Source organism: Sorex araneus, chromosome 1 (assembly GCF_027595985.1).
Source record: "Sorex araneus isolate mSorAra2 chromosome 1, mSorAra2.pri, whole genome shotgun sequence".
NCBI classification, from domain to species: domain Eukaryota; kingdom Metazoa; phylum Chordata; class Mammalia; order Eulipotyphla; family Soricidae; genus Sorex; species Sorex araneus.
The window spans coordinates 2,706,981-2,724,435 of record NC_073302.1 but is presented as its reverse complement, the minus strand read 5'-3'; the positions used below and the strand labels follow the sequence as shown (position 1 = coordinate 2,724,435).

Here is a 17,455-nt window from a genome sequence, read left to right as displayed (position 1 = left end):
TCAAATCCCAGCATCCCATATGGTCCCCCTGAGCACTGCCAGGAGTAATTCCTGAGTGCATCGCCAGGTGTGACCCCCAAAAAAAAAAAAAAAAAAAACAGGAGGAGGCCCGCTCATTCTGGGCCCTGGGCCGGAAGGGCAGGAAGTGGGCCGGTGCCACCCCCAGCCCCCGGGACCCCACATCTGGCCCAGAGTTCTCAGAACCACATGTGCCCGCACTGGTCCTGTGATCCTACCCATGGCCCCTGCTGGGTACGCAGTGGGTCCAACAAGGGGGGCTCCTTGTGGTGGGCACACGTGTGGTGCACATGTACATCCACATAGCCACACACATGTATGCTCAGTCATGTAAGGCCCCTGTACACATATGTGCACACATGTGCTCGCACATATATTAACACCTGAACATGTGTACCTATACATGACTGTTTAGACATACATATATGCGTATGTGTAAACATGCATACATTTTGTATACACATGCACATTTATGCACACCACGTAGAATACCTTTATGCTTACACATGTGGTACATACATGTACATACATATTGCCCAAATTGCAACACGTGTGTATGTGTGCTTTTTCCACACAGACACAATACACACATGCATGTGTGAACACGTGTATACATGCATACACATAAAAAACATGGTTAGGCTGACGTCAGTGTTCACACATGTAAAGTCACAAGCAGGACGTCTTGTAATAACAGTCCACGGTGCTATTGCTCCGTGGTTGAGGCTGTGTCCAGTGACCGGGCTGGCGGCAAACCTCCAGCTCTGGTCAGCGGTCACGGCCAGGGTGCTGGGACAGCCTGAGCCTCCCCCAGGCGGGCACTTGGCCCGCTGAGCTCTCTCCGTGCCACGCGGCCGTGTGCTCACCAGCAGCTGACGCCAGTGGGACCCCAGCACCCCACGTGACCCCCAGCCCCACCAGGAGGGAGCCCTGAGCGCCGCCGGGTGTGGCCCCAGAACAAAACTAAGCAAATACAGAAGCCAACTCTGGGGTACGCGCACTCGAGTCTCTGGTCCCGTGTGGAGCGCAGCTCTGACCGGGTGGCCTCGTGGGTGCTCACGGAGCTCTGGTGCCCGGCCGTGCCAGCACCCCCCCCCCGGGGGATGCCCAGCCTCGCCCCAGGTCTGGGGCTGGTCCTTAGGCCCCGTCAGCTCCAGCCGGCGAGGGCTGGCCGGTGGGAAAGGCAAGGCCCGGCCCATCCCGGAGTGTGTGGCCTGCGGGGACCCAGGGACACTCCCTGCCACGGTCCAGCTGCGAGCACAGGCCTGGGAGCCCCGCCTGGGCGCGGCCTGGGGTGCAGCCAGAGGCCAGCCGGCCTGCCTGGCGTCTGGCTCCTGCTGTGGTGCAGCTGCAGGGACCCAGGTCGCCCCGCCAGGCCCAGCCCTGGACCCTCAGCCTCGAGGGAGGGGCAGTGGGGAGGGGCCTGGCCTGTGCTGGGGACTGACGGTCCATCGTGGGAGAAAAGGCCCCGTGGCACCTCCCCCAGCCCCCGGAGGGAGGCCCCGGCCCGGGATGGTGCGTCCCTGGGGAAGCCGGCAGAGAACAGGGTGGATTTCTGAAGGAAGTTTTATTTCCCTGGATGTCATGAGTGCGGTGAAGGGGGGAGGGGGTGTTCTTTGGGGCTTTTTGTTCTGTTTTGATTTCGTTACATAAGAATGCATTTTCATTCTTAAAAATCTCAGGGGCTAGAGCGATAGTACAGCGGGCGGGCGCTGGCCTCGCTCGTGGCCATTCTGGGTTCAGTCCCCCACACCCCATATGGTCTTCTGAGCTGAGCCCACCAGGAGTGACCTCTGAGCACCAAGCCAGGAGTAAGCGCTGAGCACAGCCAGGTGAGTCCCCAAAACAAAACAAAAACTTTTTTTTTTTTTTTGCTTTTTGGGTCACACCTGGCGATGCACAGGGGTTACTCCTGGCTCTGCACTCAGGAATTACCCCTGGCAGTGCTCAGGGGACCATATGGGATGCTGGGAATCGAACCCGGGTTGACCACGTGCAAGGCAAATGCCCTACCCACTGTGCTATCGCTCTAGCCCCTAAACAAAAACTTTTTTTTTTTTTCTTTTTGGGTCACAACTGGCGATGCTCAGGGGTTACTCCTGGCTCTGCACTCAGGAATTACTCCTGGCGGTGCTCAGGGGACCCTATGGGATGCTGGGAATCGAACCCGGGTCGGCCGCAAGCTAGGCAAACACCCTCCCCGCTGTGCTATCGCTCCAGCCCCCTAAACAAAAACTTTTAAAAATAATTAGCACACATAGGATATTCAAAAGTAGACGTTTCCCTGGTCATCTCTTTCCCATGCTGCACGCACTCCCAGAGGCTCAGGCACGCTGGCAGGATGCAAGGCCAGGAATCCCCTCGCCAGCCCAGTTCTCACGGTTGACTTCTCTGCGTCAATTATTAAGCAGCTACATTCTGAGAACTAGTAGCCTCCCTGGAGCCTTGGGGGTGTGGGGGGAGCCTCCTCCTCCACCTCCTCCTCCACTTCCTTCTGTTTTTTTTGCAAGGTTGTCTTCAGTTTGTTTATAACTGAAGGGAAGTTCACATAACTGAGACCATTTTTTTGTTGTTGTTTTATTTCGTTTTGTTTCTTGGTCACACCCAGCAGTGCTCAGGGCTTCCTCCTGGCTCTGTGCTCGGGGAACTCTTCTGCAGCGCTATGGGGGCCTTCCGGGGTGCTGGGGATCGAACCCAGTGAGCCGCATGCAAGGCAAATGTGCAACCTACTGGACTATCTCTTGAAACCTTCACAGCACACAGAGCTGGACTCGAGAGATCGTACAGCGGGGAGGGTGCTTGCCTTGCTCGTAGCCCAACTAGGTCACTCCCAGCACTCCATAGGGTCCCCCCGACCCTGCCAGGAATGATCCCCGAGTACAGAGCCAGGAGTGAGCCCTGAGCACCAGCACGTGTGGCTCCAAGCCCCAAAATAAAGTAATATAAAATAAAATAAAATATCCAGTACTGTGGCTTTAGCACATTGGCGGCACGGGGAGCTTTATCCGTCTGAAGTAGTTGCTGTTCTGTTAGAGAGCGCGCAGGTCCCTCAGTGGGCTTCGTTCTCATAGTTTTCCTGTAAACGCGAGGAATGATTAGCATAAATATAATGGCCCAGAGAGATTGCACAGCAGATAGGGTACTTGCCTTGCACACGGCCAATCTGGCTTGATCCCCAGCACCCTATGTGTATATAATCCTCAGAGCACTCCCAGGAGTAATTGCTGAGTGCAGAGCCAGGAATAACCCCTGAGCATTGCTGAGTGGGGCTCAAAAAAACAAAACAAACAGCAAGAAAATATTACAAGAGGAGGGGCTGGAGCAATAGCACAGCGGGGAAGGCGTTTGCCTTGCACGCGGCCAACCCGGGTTCGATTCCCAGCATCCCATATGTTCCCCCGAGCCCCGCCAGGAGTAATTCCTGAGTGCATGAGCCAGGAGTAACCCCTGTGCATCGCCGGGTGGCTGCAGTCAAGGCAAACGCCCTGCGTGTCTCATTGCTCGGGCCTTAGTAGGACGCAGTTCGGAGCCTGGAGCAGGAGACGCCGCGCAGGGCTGGGTGTAGGGAGGAAGGGCCAAGGAGGAAATCTGGAGCCCGGGAGAGTCGGGGGCATGACACCCCCAGCCCCACCAAAGGCCAGGGGAGGACACGGGGGGACACAGCCTTGGAGACACAGACCCACGACACCCTCGCCCTGGTGTCACCTTGGACTTCCCGCCTGCCTGGGAGAGCAGGGCCCCGGCAGCCAGCCCCCCGCCCCGAGCGCGCGGCTTCCTCAGGAATCCCAGCAGTGGCTGTGGGGACACAGCGTGTCCGGGCCCCGCCGAGCTGGTGCTGTCGGGGTGAAGAGGGGCGCCTCTGCTCCGTGCCTCTGAAGAGACAGGGACCCAGGGCACGGCTCGCGGGATGATGGGAGCCCCGGGTTCCCTGCCCGGCACTGCACGGTTCCCCAGGAATCACCAGGGGTGACCCCAGACTCGGGGCTGGGAACCACCCCCAGGCACCACCAGGTGTGGCCCCAGACTCTTCCCTCTCTGAGGAGGGGCCCTGGGCCGCTCAAAGGCTGAGTAGGGGCTGGTGTGGGAGCCCCGGGTTTGGCCCCCAGCATGGCATGGTGTGTCCTCGAGAACCCCCTACACAGACATGCACACACGCGCACACACACACACATGCGTGCACACACACTACCAGGTGAGGCCTAGAGGACCCCCTACACACACGCGCACACACACATGCACACACACACACACACACACGCACTGCCAGGTGTGGCCTAGAGGACCCCCTACACACGCACACACACAACACACACACACACTGCCAGGTGTGGCCTAGAGGACCCCCTACACACGCACACACACAACACACACACACACTGCCAGGTGTGGCCTAGAGGACCCCCTACACACACGCGCACACACACATGCACACACACACGCACTGCCAGGTGTGGCCTAGAGGACGCACACAACACACACACACACTGCCAGGTGTGGCCTAGAAGACCCCCTACACACGCGCACACACACACACACACACACACACACGCACTGCCAGGTGTGGCCTAGAGGACCCCCTACACATACATGAGCCCTCCCCCCACACACACTGCCAGGTATGGCATAGAGAAGCCCCCATACACACACACACACACACACACACACACACACACACACACACACACACTGCCAGGCGTGGCCCCTGTGGAATGAATGGCCAGCAGTGGGGAGGGCTCTGAGGCAGGTGACGCCTGTCGGGCTCCCCAGCTGGTGTGACCTGAGCTGCCAGGGAGCCCCCCAGCGCCCCCGCCCGAGAGACGAGGGCCTGTACCGGGACCCAGGCAGGCCGGGAAGAGGGGAGCTCGCCTGTGCTCCCCGCGGTGGGCCGGCCTCCGGACGCAGCCCAGCTGGCCTTGGCGTGAGTGGGATGGGGCTGTGGCCAGTCTCGCACCTGGGCAGGCACCTGGCTTGGGGGTCTCCGCACAGGCGTCTTGGTGCGGGGAGTGGGTTGCGAGCCCCTGAAACCGCGGGTGGGCACGGGGTCTCTGCTGCAGTCCGCAGAGCTGAGCACGGGCGGGGGCGTCTGGAGACAGCCCTGGGGATGAGGGGGTGCGCCAGTGGGTGCTGCCGTCCCGCCCCAAGGCCCCTCCCAGGAAAAGGTTCCCTGTTCCACACACTTCCGAGCCTGAGTCGGGAACACGGGCCCGTGGGCAGGTCCCCAAACACCTGTGGTCAGGGCCCCTCATGCTACACATATCCAGGCCTGCCCTGCTTGGGTCACAGAGAGAAGGTTCCAGAACAATGTTTCTGAGTCTCAGACTTTCCATCTTGGTTAGTGTTGATGAACATCCAGGATCCCAAACAGAATGATCCCTAGTCTTTGGTTTGAGCCTGCTGCCTTTTCTCGTGTGTGTGTGTGTGTGTGTGTGTGTGTGTGTGTGTGTGTGTGTGTGAGGGGGACCACACCCAGCAATGCTCAGGGCTTACTCCTTGGCTCTGCATGCAGGGATCACTCCTAGCAGGGCTCAGGGACCATAATGTGGTGCCGGGGTGGACCCAGGTCGGCCACGTGCAGAGTGAGCGTTCTAACCACTGTGCTATCTCTCTGGCCCGTGCCCTGTCACTTTTCACAGTGTCGATTGCTGGGGGGATGTGCCCAGCAGGAGCCGAGAGCCCCTGGGTACAGCGTCTCTGTAGGATTTCTCTTGTCTTGGTGTTTTGTGTGGGTGCAGTGTTGTAGATGAAACCAGGAACTCTGTTTGATTCTTAGTCCTTGGTGCAGCCTAACGGAGCTTGCTCTTACTTACCACATCCTTTCCTGCCGTACAGCTGGACTGGAGCACAGCACAGCGGGTAGGGCATTTGCCTTGCATGCAGCCGACCTGGGTTCGATTCCTCCACCCTCTCGGAGAGCCTGGCAAGCTATCGAGAGTATCCCGCCCGCACGGCAGAGCCTGGCAAGCTACCCGTGGTGTATTCGATATGCCAAAAACAGTCACAACAAGCCTCATAATGGAGACGTTACTGGTGCCCACTCGAGAAAATCTATGAACAGCGGGACTGGACGACAGTGCTACAGTGCTACAGCTAGAATAAAACTAGGGGGCGCTGGAGAGATAGTACAGTGGATAGGGTGTTTGCCTTGCACACTGCCGACCCAGATTCGATTCCCAGCATCCCACATGGTCCCCCAAGTACTGCTGGGTACTCAACCCAGGTGAGCCGCATGCAAGGCCAGTACCCTACCTCTCTGGCCCCCAGCGGTGTCTTTAAAAAAAATTTTTTTTTCAGGGACTGTGGAGATAAGGCACTAGGCTGACCGGGATTCAATCCCCAGCACCACATATGGTCCACTGAGCCCCGCCAGAAGTGATCTCTGAGCACTGAGCTAGGAGTAAGGCCTAAGCACCCGCAGGTGTTGCCCCCAAAGCAAACATATGACTACAGGGTACAGCAGGTAGCATGCTTGGCTTGCGTGTGTTCGACCAGGCCTCAATCTCTGCCATCCCCTGTGGTGCCCACGCACCAGCGGGAGCGAGTCGTGAGCACAGAGTCAAGGGTAAGCCCTGAGCAGAGGGTCCCCCAACATGAACAAACAAAATAATGAAAGATAATATTTTTCTAGCTGTTCCTCTGTATTGAAATGTAACTGACATATCAACAGCAGGACCATCACTGATATTAAAGAAGTACTCTTCCGGGGGCAAGGGTTGGCCACAACACACGGGCAGAGCTCACGGCTTAATCCTGGCTCTGTGCTCAGGAGTCACTCCTGTTGGTGGTTGGGGGACCATATGTGGTTCTAGGGACCGAATCAAAGCTGTGCAAGGCAAGTGCCTTAGCATCCGCCCTATGGTCCTGGCTGCTGGAGAAGCAGTCTTAAAAGGAAGTTACACTGAGGGCTGGAGCGATAGCACAGCGGGGAGGGCGTTTGCCTTGCACGCAGCCAACCTGGACTCGATTCCCAGCATCCCATAGGGTCCCCCGAGCACTGCCAGGAGTAATTCCTGAGTGCAGAGCCAGGAGTGACCCCTGTGCATCATAGGGTGTGACCCAAAAAAGGAAAAAAAAAGTTACATTAGCCAGGGAAACTCAACTGGTGAAGACAAGGGTGTGGGAACATTGTGTCACTGAACTCAGCCATGAACTTTGTAACTGTGTCTCCAACAGTGATTCAATTAAAAAAAAAAATAGAGTCAAGGGTAGTGGATTGAGCCTCCATCTTGCCATAGTGTTCATGGACATCCAGGACCCCACTGTCTCCAACAGTGATTCAATTAAAAAAAAAGAAGCAGGGATTTGGACTGGAGTGAGTAGGTGAAGTGTCTATGCATTTTGTGTGTATGTGTGTATGTGTGTGTGTGTGCACGCGTGTGCAGTGGGGAGCAGAGTGTGGAGTGTGTTATGTGTGTCATCTGTGTCTATATGACAGATCTGGGCTCCTTTTATCCCCATTTCCTCTTCATTTTTTCAACCTTTCGTGCCCTCTTTTATTATTTTATTATTTAAATTTTTTTTTTTTTTTTTTTTTTGCTTTTTGGGTCACACCTGGTGATACACAGAGGTTACTCTTGGCTCATTCATTCAGGAATCACTCCTGACGGTGCTCGGGGGACCATATGGGATGCTGGGAATCGAACCTGGGTTGGCTGCGTGCAAGGCAAACGTCCTGCCCACTGTGCTATCACTCTAGTCCTCATATCCTCTTTTAAAGTTAGTTTTTGGTGTTTTTCCTTTTGACTTTTCTCTCCCTGCTGGTTTGACACAGACATTTTTGGGGTTTTTTTGCTCTCCGGTTTTGTGACCGTCAGAAACAGCCACTTAGTCTAACTCTAGCAAGTGCTGGACTTCCTCCCAACACCACCGACGGCCTTGGTCTGGTTGACCGCTGTCCAGCCACCGTGAAGCATCTGTGCTGGATGTCGTGTCTCTTGCCCACCCACAAGCCGTGGGGGCTGGCCTGTCCCGTTCCCAGCCTCTCTCAGGCCTCTCTGACTTCCCTAATTCTCCTTTTTCACTTCACCCAGAGGAAAAACTCCCCTCTGTCTTCCTCATTTTCACTTCACTTGGGTTGACGAATCTATTTACTTGGGTTTATCTCCCTTTCATTTCTCCTTTTTTTTTTTTTAAAAAAAAAGGGAGGGGTTGGGGCTGGAGCGCTAGCACAGCTGGAGCGCTAGCACTGCGTGCCTTGCACGCAGCCGACCTGGGTTCAATTCCCAGCATCCCATATGGTCCCCTGAGTACTGCCTGAGTGCAGAGCCAGGAGTAACCCTTGTGCACCGCCAGCCAGGTGTGACCCAAAAAGCAAAAAAAAAAAAAAAAAGGGAAGTGGCACCCGGTGGTTTCAGGGCTGACTCCTGGCTCTGCACTCGGGAATCATTCCTGGTGGTCTCAGGGGACCATGCGGGGATGGAACCTGGCCTGGCACCATTCCCGCCGTCCAGTCTCTCTGGCCCTCCCCTGGCGGCTAGAAGCCTGCCCTTCAGCCTCTGCTCTTCCTGTTCCCCTGCCTTGCTCTTGGGGAAAGCAACATTGTGTTTCATGCTTTATTTATTTCTGTGGGGGTGGGTGCTCAGACCTTTCTCCTGGCTTTGTGCTCAGGGATCACCCCTGGCAGCGCTCAGGGGGGCCTTATGTGATGCTGGGGATCAAACCCAGGTCAGCCGTGTAGGACAGGCCCTTGGGGAGCTCAGGGTTCCTCTGGGGGGCCAAGTGTCTGCTGGACAGGCAGGTGGGCGCCGGAAAAGAGAGGCCAGCCCAGCCCCCTTCGCCACTGCACCCAGGCTCTGCGGAGGCCGTGACCTTCCTGAGAGGTCACAAACTGGCTTATCTCCCTGGGACGACGAGAGCCCCCTCCCATCCCCGCTCCTTCCCCAGCGCCAGCCTCGGAAGAGAGGCGGAGGGGCCGGAAAGAGGAGGCTCTTATCTGCCCCCCACTGACCAGTTGGAATGTGTCCCCTGATAGGGAGCTTCAGGCGTGTGGGGCTGGCTGATAAGGGTTCTGGGGGCCCTCAGCGTGTGCACAGGGCTTGGTCCTGGGGCTCCCCCCAGCCTGTGATGTGAAGGAAATGCAGGAGAGGAAACGGCAGTTCTTTGTTCATTCATTCATTCTCTTTCTTCCCTTTCTGGCTGTTGTTGTGGGGACCACTGTCAACGATCCCGGGGGCCTGGGGACACCCCTACAGAGAGTGAGGGGTGCTCGGGGATGTGCAGAGTTTGGGGAGCAGACCCAAGGCCTTGCATAGGCCAGGCCTGTGGTAGACCAGTGAGCCCTTCCCTGTCCATCTCTGAGTCCATCCATTCATTCTCTCAGTCGCTGCTCACTGTGGACCTGAACAGCAGATCCTGAGAGTAAGGGTGGGGGGCTGAGGACTGGAGAGATTGGACGGGGGGAGGGCGCTTGCCTAGCATGCAGCCGACCCAGGTTCGATCCCGGCATCCCACGTGATCCCTGAGTGCAGAGCCTGGAGTAAGCCCTGAGCACTGCCGCCGTGGCCCCAAAGCAAAGGGTGGGAGGGCTTGGGGATGGGGTGACAGGGAGCATACCAGGAGGGCCTGGGTCGCCCCATCTGAAATGGGGCAGACAGACACGGTGCGCGGCTCTCACTCCTGGTCTCAAGCCAACAGGGGTGTCCCCAGGTGGGGGATGCTGGAGGCAGGGCTGCGCCCTGGAGCCCGGGGGCGGGGACCGGAGCGCTGAGAGCCGGAAGCAGTGCCCTCTCTCTTGGCCTCCCCCGTGGGTCCATCTTCCTTTGGTCTCCGCAGCCTGGCCCCCACAGCCACCCCGCAGTGAGCCCCCTCGCCCCATGTCTGAGCACAGGGGTCCCCTCTCCGGATACTGCCCACCCCATGGGACCCAATGGGGTGCCAGGGTCCCCCAGGCGAGTCTGAGGTCTCCCCTGTGTGACCCCAGACTCTGCCGGTCCACTCCTGCCCCGCAGAAGGACCTCCATCTGCAGCCAGCCCTGAAGCACGCAACGCGCCCCACAAATAGCATCTTCTGGAAGCGTGGACGTGTTGCGGGGCGTCCCTATGCAGATGAGGGGCGGGGCATGCTTATGGGCGGGGCCTGTGGTGGGCGGGGCCGGCGGGCAACCCCACCCCTGCAGGCGGCCTGGCACACAGACCCGCAGGCTTGGCGCTGCAGGTGCGCCCCCGGGAGCCTGTTCTGCGGGCTCGGCTCCGAATCCCGTGATGTGGGGACTCCAGCGCCCCTGCTCGGCAGGTCACTAACAAGTCCGGCCGGCCCCGCGGGCCCCAGCCCCTTCCCCAGCAGCCCCCCTCCAGCCCCTTCCCCAGCAGCCCCCCTCCAGCCTCTCCTGGGTGTATTTGTAATTCGCATGGAGGAGACCCCCTCGTTGCCACTGAGGGACCCAGGAGGAAAGAGTCAAGCTCCGCGGAGGGGCCGGGAGGGGTCGCGTGCCCATAGTGGGGGCTTGGCGGGGCGGGGGGACCTCTAGCTCTCCACTCTAGGTGACAGACCAAAGCGCTGTCTTGGGGGTCCTCACAGCCCTAGGTTCTTGCGGTGAGGACCCAGTGAGTGCGTAGAGGTCACCAAGATTTAGTCTGGGGTCCTCCTGCGAATCCCCACGTTCCCCCAAACCCACCCGTCTCAGCTGCCCCAGTGGCGCTTCTGTCCCACAGTGCCCTCTAGCGGACAAACGTGTGGGCTGCGGAGCTTCCCTCCCCGAGTCGTTAGGGTTTCAGAGCTTCTGACCCCCAAAGAACCCTGGAAGGGGTCTGTCTGACCCGATGGGCTGAGTCCATGGTCCCCATGACGGCAGGACAGGTGGGTGCAAAGGGAGAGGGCTTTCCCTTCTGAGCACGCAGGACAGAACAGCCTTCCTGCCCGGGGTCTTGGATGCTCCCGGACCAGCCACACTGTCCTGAATTGGCGGAACGTCCTCTGCTGCACGGCCCCTGAGGCCAAGTAAGGCAAGGCGGTGGGCCTCAAGAAGGGGAAGAGGTCTGGAGGGGTCAGGGGCAGAGAGAGGCTCAGAGCATGCTATGGATTTGATGCCCTCCACAGTATGGCCCCTGAGCCCTGCTGGGAAGGTCACCAGAGCGTGAGAGGAGGGGGCCAGGGTCCTGCACGCCAGCCCTTTGGGGTGCTTGGTGTTTCTCTAGCCAGAGCTGCTGGAGACGGACTTGGAGTGAGCGAGGCTGGCGTGGGCCCCGGGGGTCCCTGCATGAGATTGCTGAACATTTGCCTGGAGCAGCCCTGAGTGAACTCTCCCTGCCTCCCAGAACCCCCTGCCCCCCCCCAGACTGACCACCGTGTCCTTCAACAGCTGGCCATGTGCTCAGCGGCCCCAGGGGTACCGTCCTCTCTGCCTCTGCCAGACAGTATTTCGTGGTTAGGCAGAATAGTAAGGCAGCAAGGAAGCAGCTGGGTGCCAGGGGGCGTGTCCTGGGGACCTGAGAGAGCAGACTCAGACTGTGAGCACCCCAGTTTGGGGGGGTTCGTGAACAGCCTTTGAGTAGAGCAGGACCCCTACTGACTGCAGAGTGAAGTGAATTGAACTCGAGGTTTATTTCCAATCCAGGGCATCTGCTTTGGCAAAACTCATTTCCAGGAGCACAGCTGGTAGGGAGCTAATCTTGCATGTGGCTGACCCCACTTCACTCCCGGGCATCCCGTACAGTCCCCAGGGCTTCCAGGAGTGATCCTGAGTACAGAGCCAGGAGTCAGCCCTGAGCACAACTGAATGTGGCCCCAAAACAAAACTCCTTTCTGCTAACTTATTATTTTTTGCTTTTTTTGGGTCATACCCAGCGATGCTCAGTGGTCACCCCTGGCTCTGCACTCAGGGATCACTCCTGACGGATCACTCCTGAGGGTACTTGGGGGGCCATATGAGATGCCGGGGATCATAGCTGGGTTAGCCGCATGCAAGGCAAATGTCCTCCTTGCTGTCCTATGGCTCTGGCCCCTCTGCTAACTTTTTTTTTTTTTTTTTGCTTTTTAGGTCACACTCGGTGACACACAAGAGTTACTCCTGGCTCTGCACTCAGGAATTACTCTTGGTGGTGCTCAGGGGACCATATGGGATGCTGGGAATCAAACCCGGGTCCGCCACGCGCAAGGCAAATGCCCTATCCACTGTGCTATCACTCTAGCCCCTCTGCTAATTAATTTTTTTACAAAGGTATACAACTATAGGGGGCTGGAGTGATAGCACAGCGGGTAGGGCATTTGCCTTGCACGAGGTCGACCCGGGTTCAAATCCCAGCATCCCATATTGTCCCCTGAGCACCGCCAGGGGTGATTCCTGAGTGCATGAGCCAGGAGTGACCCCTGTGCATTGCTGGGTGTGACCCAAAAAGAAAAAAAAAAGGTATACAACTATACGTTTTTTTGTTTGTTCATTTTGGTTTTGGGGCCACAACCAGCCATGCTCGGGCTTACTCCTGGCTCCGCACTGAGGGATCACTCCAGGTGAGTTAGTGGAACCATGTGGGGTGCTGGGGAAGCTGGGTTGGGCGTGTGCAAAGCAAAATTCGGATGGGGGGGATGGAGCGATAGCACAGCTGGGAGGGCATTTGCCTTGCATGCGGCCAACCCGGGTTCGATTCCCAGCATCCCATATGGTCCCTGGAGCACTGCCGGGAGTAAATCCTGAGTGTATAAACCAGGAGGAACCCCTGAGCATTGCCGGGTGTGACCTCAAAAGCAAAAAAAAATTCCGATGGGGTAAAGATTCTGCCACACTCTCCTCCTGGTGGAAAGCGGGCGGGAGGTTCTAGCCTCGCAGCGTGCCCCGTGCTCTCTGGCTTTTCGTGTCGGGAAGGTCACCGGGACGCGATCGGGCTTCGTCCTGTGGCTGTGCCCGTTTCCCCTCCCAGGGGCCGTGCGCCTGCGGCCCGGAGCAGCCGCTCCAGCAGTAACTCACGCCGGGTGGCTGTTATTATTCTTGGTGATTCGTCGTTTTTATTAGATGTGTGAGTCACTTGGTGCCGGGGTGCCGTCCTCACCAGCTCTCCTCAGCCTTGGGGACTCACTTGCAAGTGCAGCTGGAGACGTGGCATACGTGGCGGAACAGGGGCCCCTCTGGGGAGGCTCTGGGCCCCGCCCCGGCACCGCATGGTTCCTGAACACCCCCAGGGCGGCCCTCGCTCCCCCCAGCCTCTGCACTAGCAATACTGACGAGCAGAGCCCAGGCCGTGATTCAGGGACAGCTCACAGGCCGTCTGTGGGTGAGGGCCCAGGTTCAGTCCCCAACGCTGCCAGGAAAAACTGACTTTGTTTCAGGCCCGTGGATGTAGCTCCGCTGCAGAGCACTTTCCTGGCAAGCCTCAGGCCCTGGGTTTGACCCCCAAGTCAGCCCAGAAGAAATTAGTTTGTAAGTACTAGTTTGGGGATTGGAGAGGAAGTGCCGCAGAGTGCTTACCTTGCAGCAGCCAGCTGGACTCGATTCCCGGCACAACACAGTTTCTTGAATCCACCAGGACTAAGTCCCGAGCACTGCTGGCTGTGGGCCTCCCAATGCGCCCCCCCCCAAAAAAAAAAGAACTTCTTTGGAACTGTAAAGGCCCTTCCCTCTGTGTGGAGGCACAGTGCCCTCCCCTGCTGCCTGTAGCCCTACACCCCACCTCCAACCCTGTGCCCACCTTTGACCCTGCACCCCACCATTAGCCCTGCCCCCCACCTTCATTCCTGCATCTGCCGAATGTGTCAGATTTTTGCCAGCCGTTCTTTTGACGGTGGGCAGGGAACTGGACTCCCAAGCAGTGGTCAGAGCCACTCCCGATGATTCTCAGTCGATCTGAAGTGTGGGTCACTGCGGGGGTCCCTGGATGAGGGACTGTGTGCCAGGGACCGGCAGGGTCGCCCCGCTGGTGCTTAGGGACCTCCAGGGTCACACCTGGAAATGCTCAGAGGGTCACGTGGTGCCGAGTGGGTCAGACACGTGCGGGATGGAGCTCTAGCCCCTGTATTTTCTCCCCAGCACCCCACTTTCCAATTTCGTTACCACTTCTACTACGGACATTCTCAACGCAGCGGAAGAACAAATGATTCCCAGTGGTAATTAAGTTTCTGCTCTTGCAACTGAGAAACCTCACAGAAGACTTCAAAAGATTTCTCATTAAGTTGAAAGTGATCTGGGAAGGGGCAGGATGGAGGGCGGTGCCCGGGCGGAGAGGGAGAGGCTGCAGGCTGCCTGGGGCGCTTCCTAGCCACGGTCTCACCCAGCCTCCAGGCTAAGCCACGCTTGCAGGGAGGTTCCCTCAAAAAAGACGAACTGGGGGCTGGAGGAATGGGCAGGGAGGGCCCAGCAGGGAAGGTCCGGCTGGGAGGGGGGCACTTGCCTTGCCAATGTGAGTTTGATCCTTGGTACCTTATACAGTTCCTCAAGTCCTCTAGGAGTGACCCCTAAATGCTGAGCCAGGAGTAAGTGTGGTGGCCCCTCTCCCCCCCTCCCCAAATCTCTTTCTTTCCCAGATGTGCCCCTGTGTTCCGTGTTCCTTCTTAGGGGGTTCTATCACTTAGTGATTGAAAGCAAAAATTCTAGGGGCCAGAGCAATAGGACAGCAGGTTGGCTACTTGTCTTACGCGTGGCCGACCTAGATTCAATTCCCGGCACCACATATAGTCCCCTGAACTCTGCCGGGAGTCATCCCTGAGAACCACCAGGAAAGAAAGAAAAAGGAAAAAGGAAAGTACAGCATTCCCACAGGGCTCCGCTGGGCCCACCAGGAGTGATCCCTGAGCAGAGAGGCTGAAGTAAGGCAGCACTGGCTGTGCCTCTCCCCTCCCCCATATAAAAAATAAAGGTCAAAATCGTGGGGCTGGAGTGATAGTACAGGAATGAAGGCACATGCCTTGCACGCAGCTGAATTGGGTTCGATCCATGTCATCACTGGGTAAACTGAGCATGACTGGGTACAGTCCTGAGGCTCCCACGCGATGCCAGGGATGATGTCCACGGGATCCCTGGTACTGCAGGGCACCAGCAGCACCACTTCCTCTAACTTTGAACCACTGGCCCAGTTGGCGAGCATTGCTGGAGGGGGTTCTTCAGCCTCCTGAATACTGCTTGTTGCACTGTTGCACTGTCATCCCGTTGTTCATCGATTTGCTCGAGCGGGCACCAGTAACATCTCCATGGTGAGACGTGTTGTTACTGTTTTTGGCATATTGAATACGCCACATAGCTTGCCAGGCTCTGCCTTGCAGGCGGGTAATCTTGGTAGCTTGACAGGCTCTCCGAGAGGGATAGAGAAATTGAACCTGGATCGGCCACATGCAAGGCAAATGCCCTACCCGCTGTGCTAATACTGTTTGTAAAAAAAAAAAAAAAAAAGGAAAAGAAAAAGAAAGAGCATCTTGGCCAGTTACTAGGCACATTCTCTAACTATGGTTACTGGCTGGGCAAGCTTTTCCATCGGATTAACACATCCGATGATACTCAGGATTTACTTCTGCCTCTGCACTCAGGGATCCCTCCTGGTGGGGCTCAGAGAACCATATGGGATGCTGGGGATCGAACCCCGGTCAGCTGCATGCGAGGCAAGTGCCCTCCCTGCTGTGCTATAAGCTCTTCATTTCTCTAAGCTTTGCTTTCCTCATCTCTGAAGTGGAAGTGGTTGGGGAAGTGGCTGGTTGGCACCACGCACATGGAGGCCCTGCATTGTTCCCCAGCATCGAAGAAAGAAAACAAAGCAATAAAACGGGTGGTGGGTAGGAGATAGAGTATAGCAGGAAGAGTGCTTGCCGTGGGGGGGCTGGCCCAGGTTCAATCCCCGCTACTGCATATGGTGCCCTGAGCCCTCTAGGAGTGATCCCTGAGTGCAGAGCCAGGAGTCACCCCTGAGCAATGCTGGTTGTGACTCCAAAACCAAAATAAGATAAAAGATAGTAAGGGTGATAATAACCTTTACTTTTGTACTGTCATTACTATTATTGCTTCAGCCTTGATGCCCCTGCTGGTTCTTTCTTTCTTTCTTTTCCCCATCACAGTGCTCAGGGTTTACTTCTGGCTTTGTGCTCAGGGATGAGTCCTGGCAGGCTCAAGGAACCATATGGGGTGTCAGGAATTGAACCCCAGTCTTATGCTTGCAATGGAAGTGTCCTACCGGACCTGCTACCACTCTGCTGCCCCCTGCTGGTTCTTATGAGCAATGGGCTTTCTATTCATCGACTCTGGCTACCTAAGTGAAAGGTCGCTCTCAGGTCCTGCATTCTAACTTGTCACTGTCACTGTCATCCCGTTGCTCATCGATTTGTTCGAGCGGGCACCAGTAACGTCTCTCATTGAGAGACTTATTGTTACTGTTTTTGGCATATCAAATACGCCACGGGTAGCTTTCCAGGCTCAGCCGCGCAGGCTCAATACTCTCTGTAGCTTGCTGGGCTCTCCGAGAGGGGCAGAGGAATCGAACACGGGCCGGCCGCGTGAAAGGCGAACGCCCAACCGCGTGCTAAGGTCTCTTTCTCGTTTGTCTCTCTCCCCCTAGGTAATTGTAAGGATGTGGCGTGACAGGATGTGGAGTATTTTTTACTCCAGACTTCGACCCGGGTCTCCTTCTCCCAAACCTTACAGCAAGGGCGTCTGGAGGTATCGGCCTCACTGTCCCCATGGCTCCTGTGTGAATAGTCCCAAAGGCATCTGGCTGGCTTAACGGACCTCACCTTGTGGACGCCACCGAGTCCTCTGGCTGGCATATCACCCTGGCGCAACAGCAAACACAGGCCATGAGCCACAAGAGTCAGTTTCTTTTTTTTTTTCTTTTTTTTTTTTTTTTGCGTTTTTGGGTCACACCCAGCAATGCTCAGGGGTTACTCCTGGCTTTGCACTCAGGAATTACTCCTGGCAGTGCTTGGGGGACCATATGGGATGCCGGGGATCGAACCCGGGTCGGCCGCGTGCAAGGCAAACGCCCTACCCGCTGTGCTATCGCTCCGGCCCCAAGAGTCAGTTTCAATTGACAAAATTGTAATAAAGCAAGACCCCTGATAGATCATTTCCTTTCCTTTTTTTTTTTTGGGGGGGGTCACTTTTTGGGTCCCACCCAGTGATGCTCAGGGGTCACTCCTGGCTTTGCACTAAGGAATAATCACGCCTGGTGTTGCTCAGGGACCATATGGAATGCTGGGGATCGAACCTGGGGGCGCCAGGTGCAAGGCAAAAGCCCTCCCCGCTGAGCCATCGCTCCAGCCCCCGTTTCCCTCTTCTTGGCTCTGCCTCGGCTGGACATTGCGCCTCACTTTCAGACTCCGCTGCCAGTTTCGCCACTGGACAGTGTCATCTTTGTCACCGGGAGTCAGCGAGACCTGCAGGAAACCTTTCGGGAAGTGCATCTCGGCGCAACATCTTCGGGGCTTTTCGCGGTGCGGGACCGCAAGTCCGACAACCTCAACCCCGCAGTCTCTGCGGAGATGCTCACGCGCACAGCGGACGCCCCTAATTCTACACGGAGTGAGGCTGGGGTC

At 57.1% G+C, this 17,455-nt stretch overlaps 1 protein-coding gene across 2 annotated transcripts in view; it reads left to right on the top strand.

The window, feature by feature from the left end:
* Positions 1-16,750, top strand: part of PLPP7 (phospholipid phosphatase 7 (inactive)) — a 28,785-nt gene extending 12,035 nt beyond the window's left edge. The window contains exons 3-4 of one of the 2 annotated variants that reach the window (XM_055140297.1): positions 13,971-14,047; positions 16,480-16,750. In XM_055140297.1, coding sequence (XP_054996272.1) covers positions 13,971-14,047; positions 16,480-16,502 — 100 coding nt within the window. In that variant the 3' untranslated portion in view covers positions 16,503-16,750. The remainder of the gene's footprint in view (positions 1-13,970; positions 14,048-16,479) is intronic. The other variant, XM_055140302.1, reaches the window with a different exon arrangement.
* The last annotated feature ends 705 nt before the right edge of the window (positions 16,751-17,455 follow it).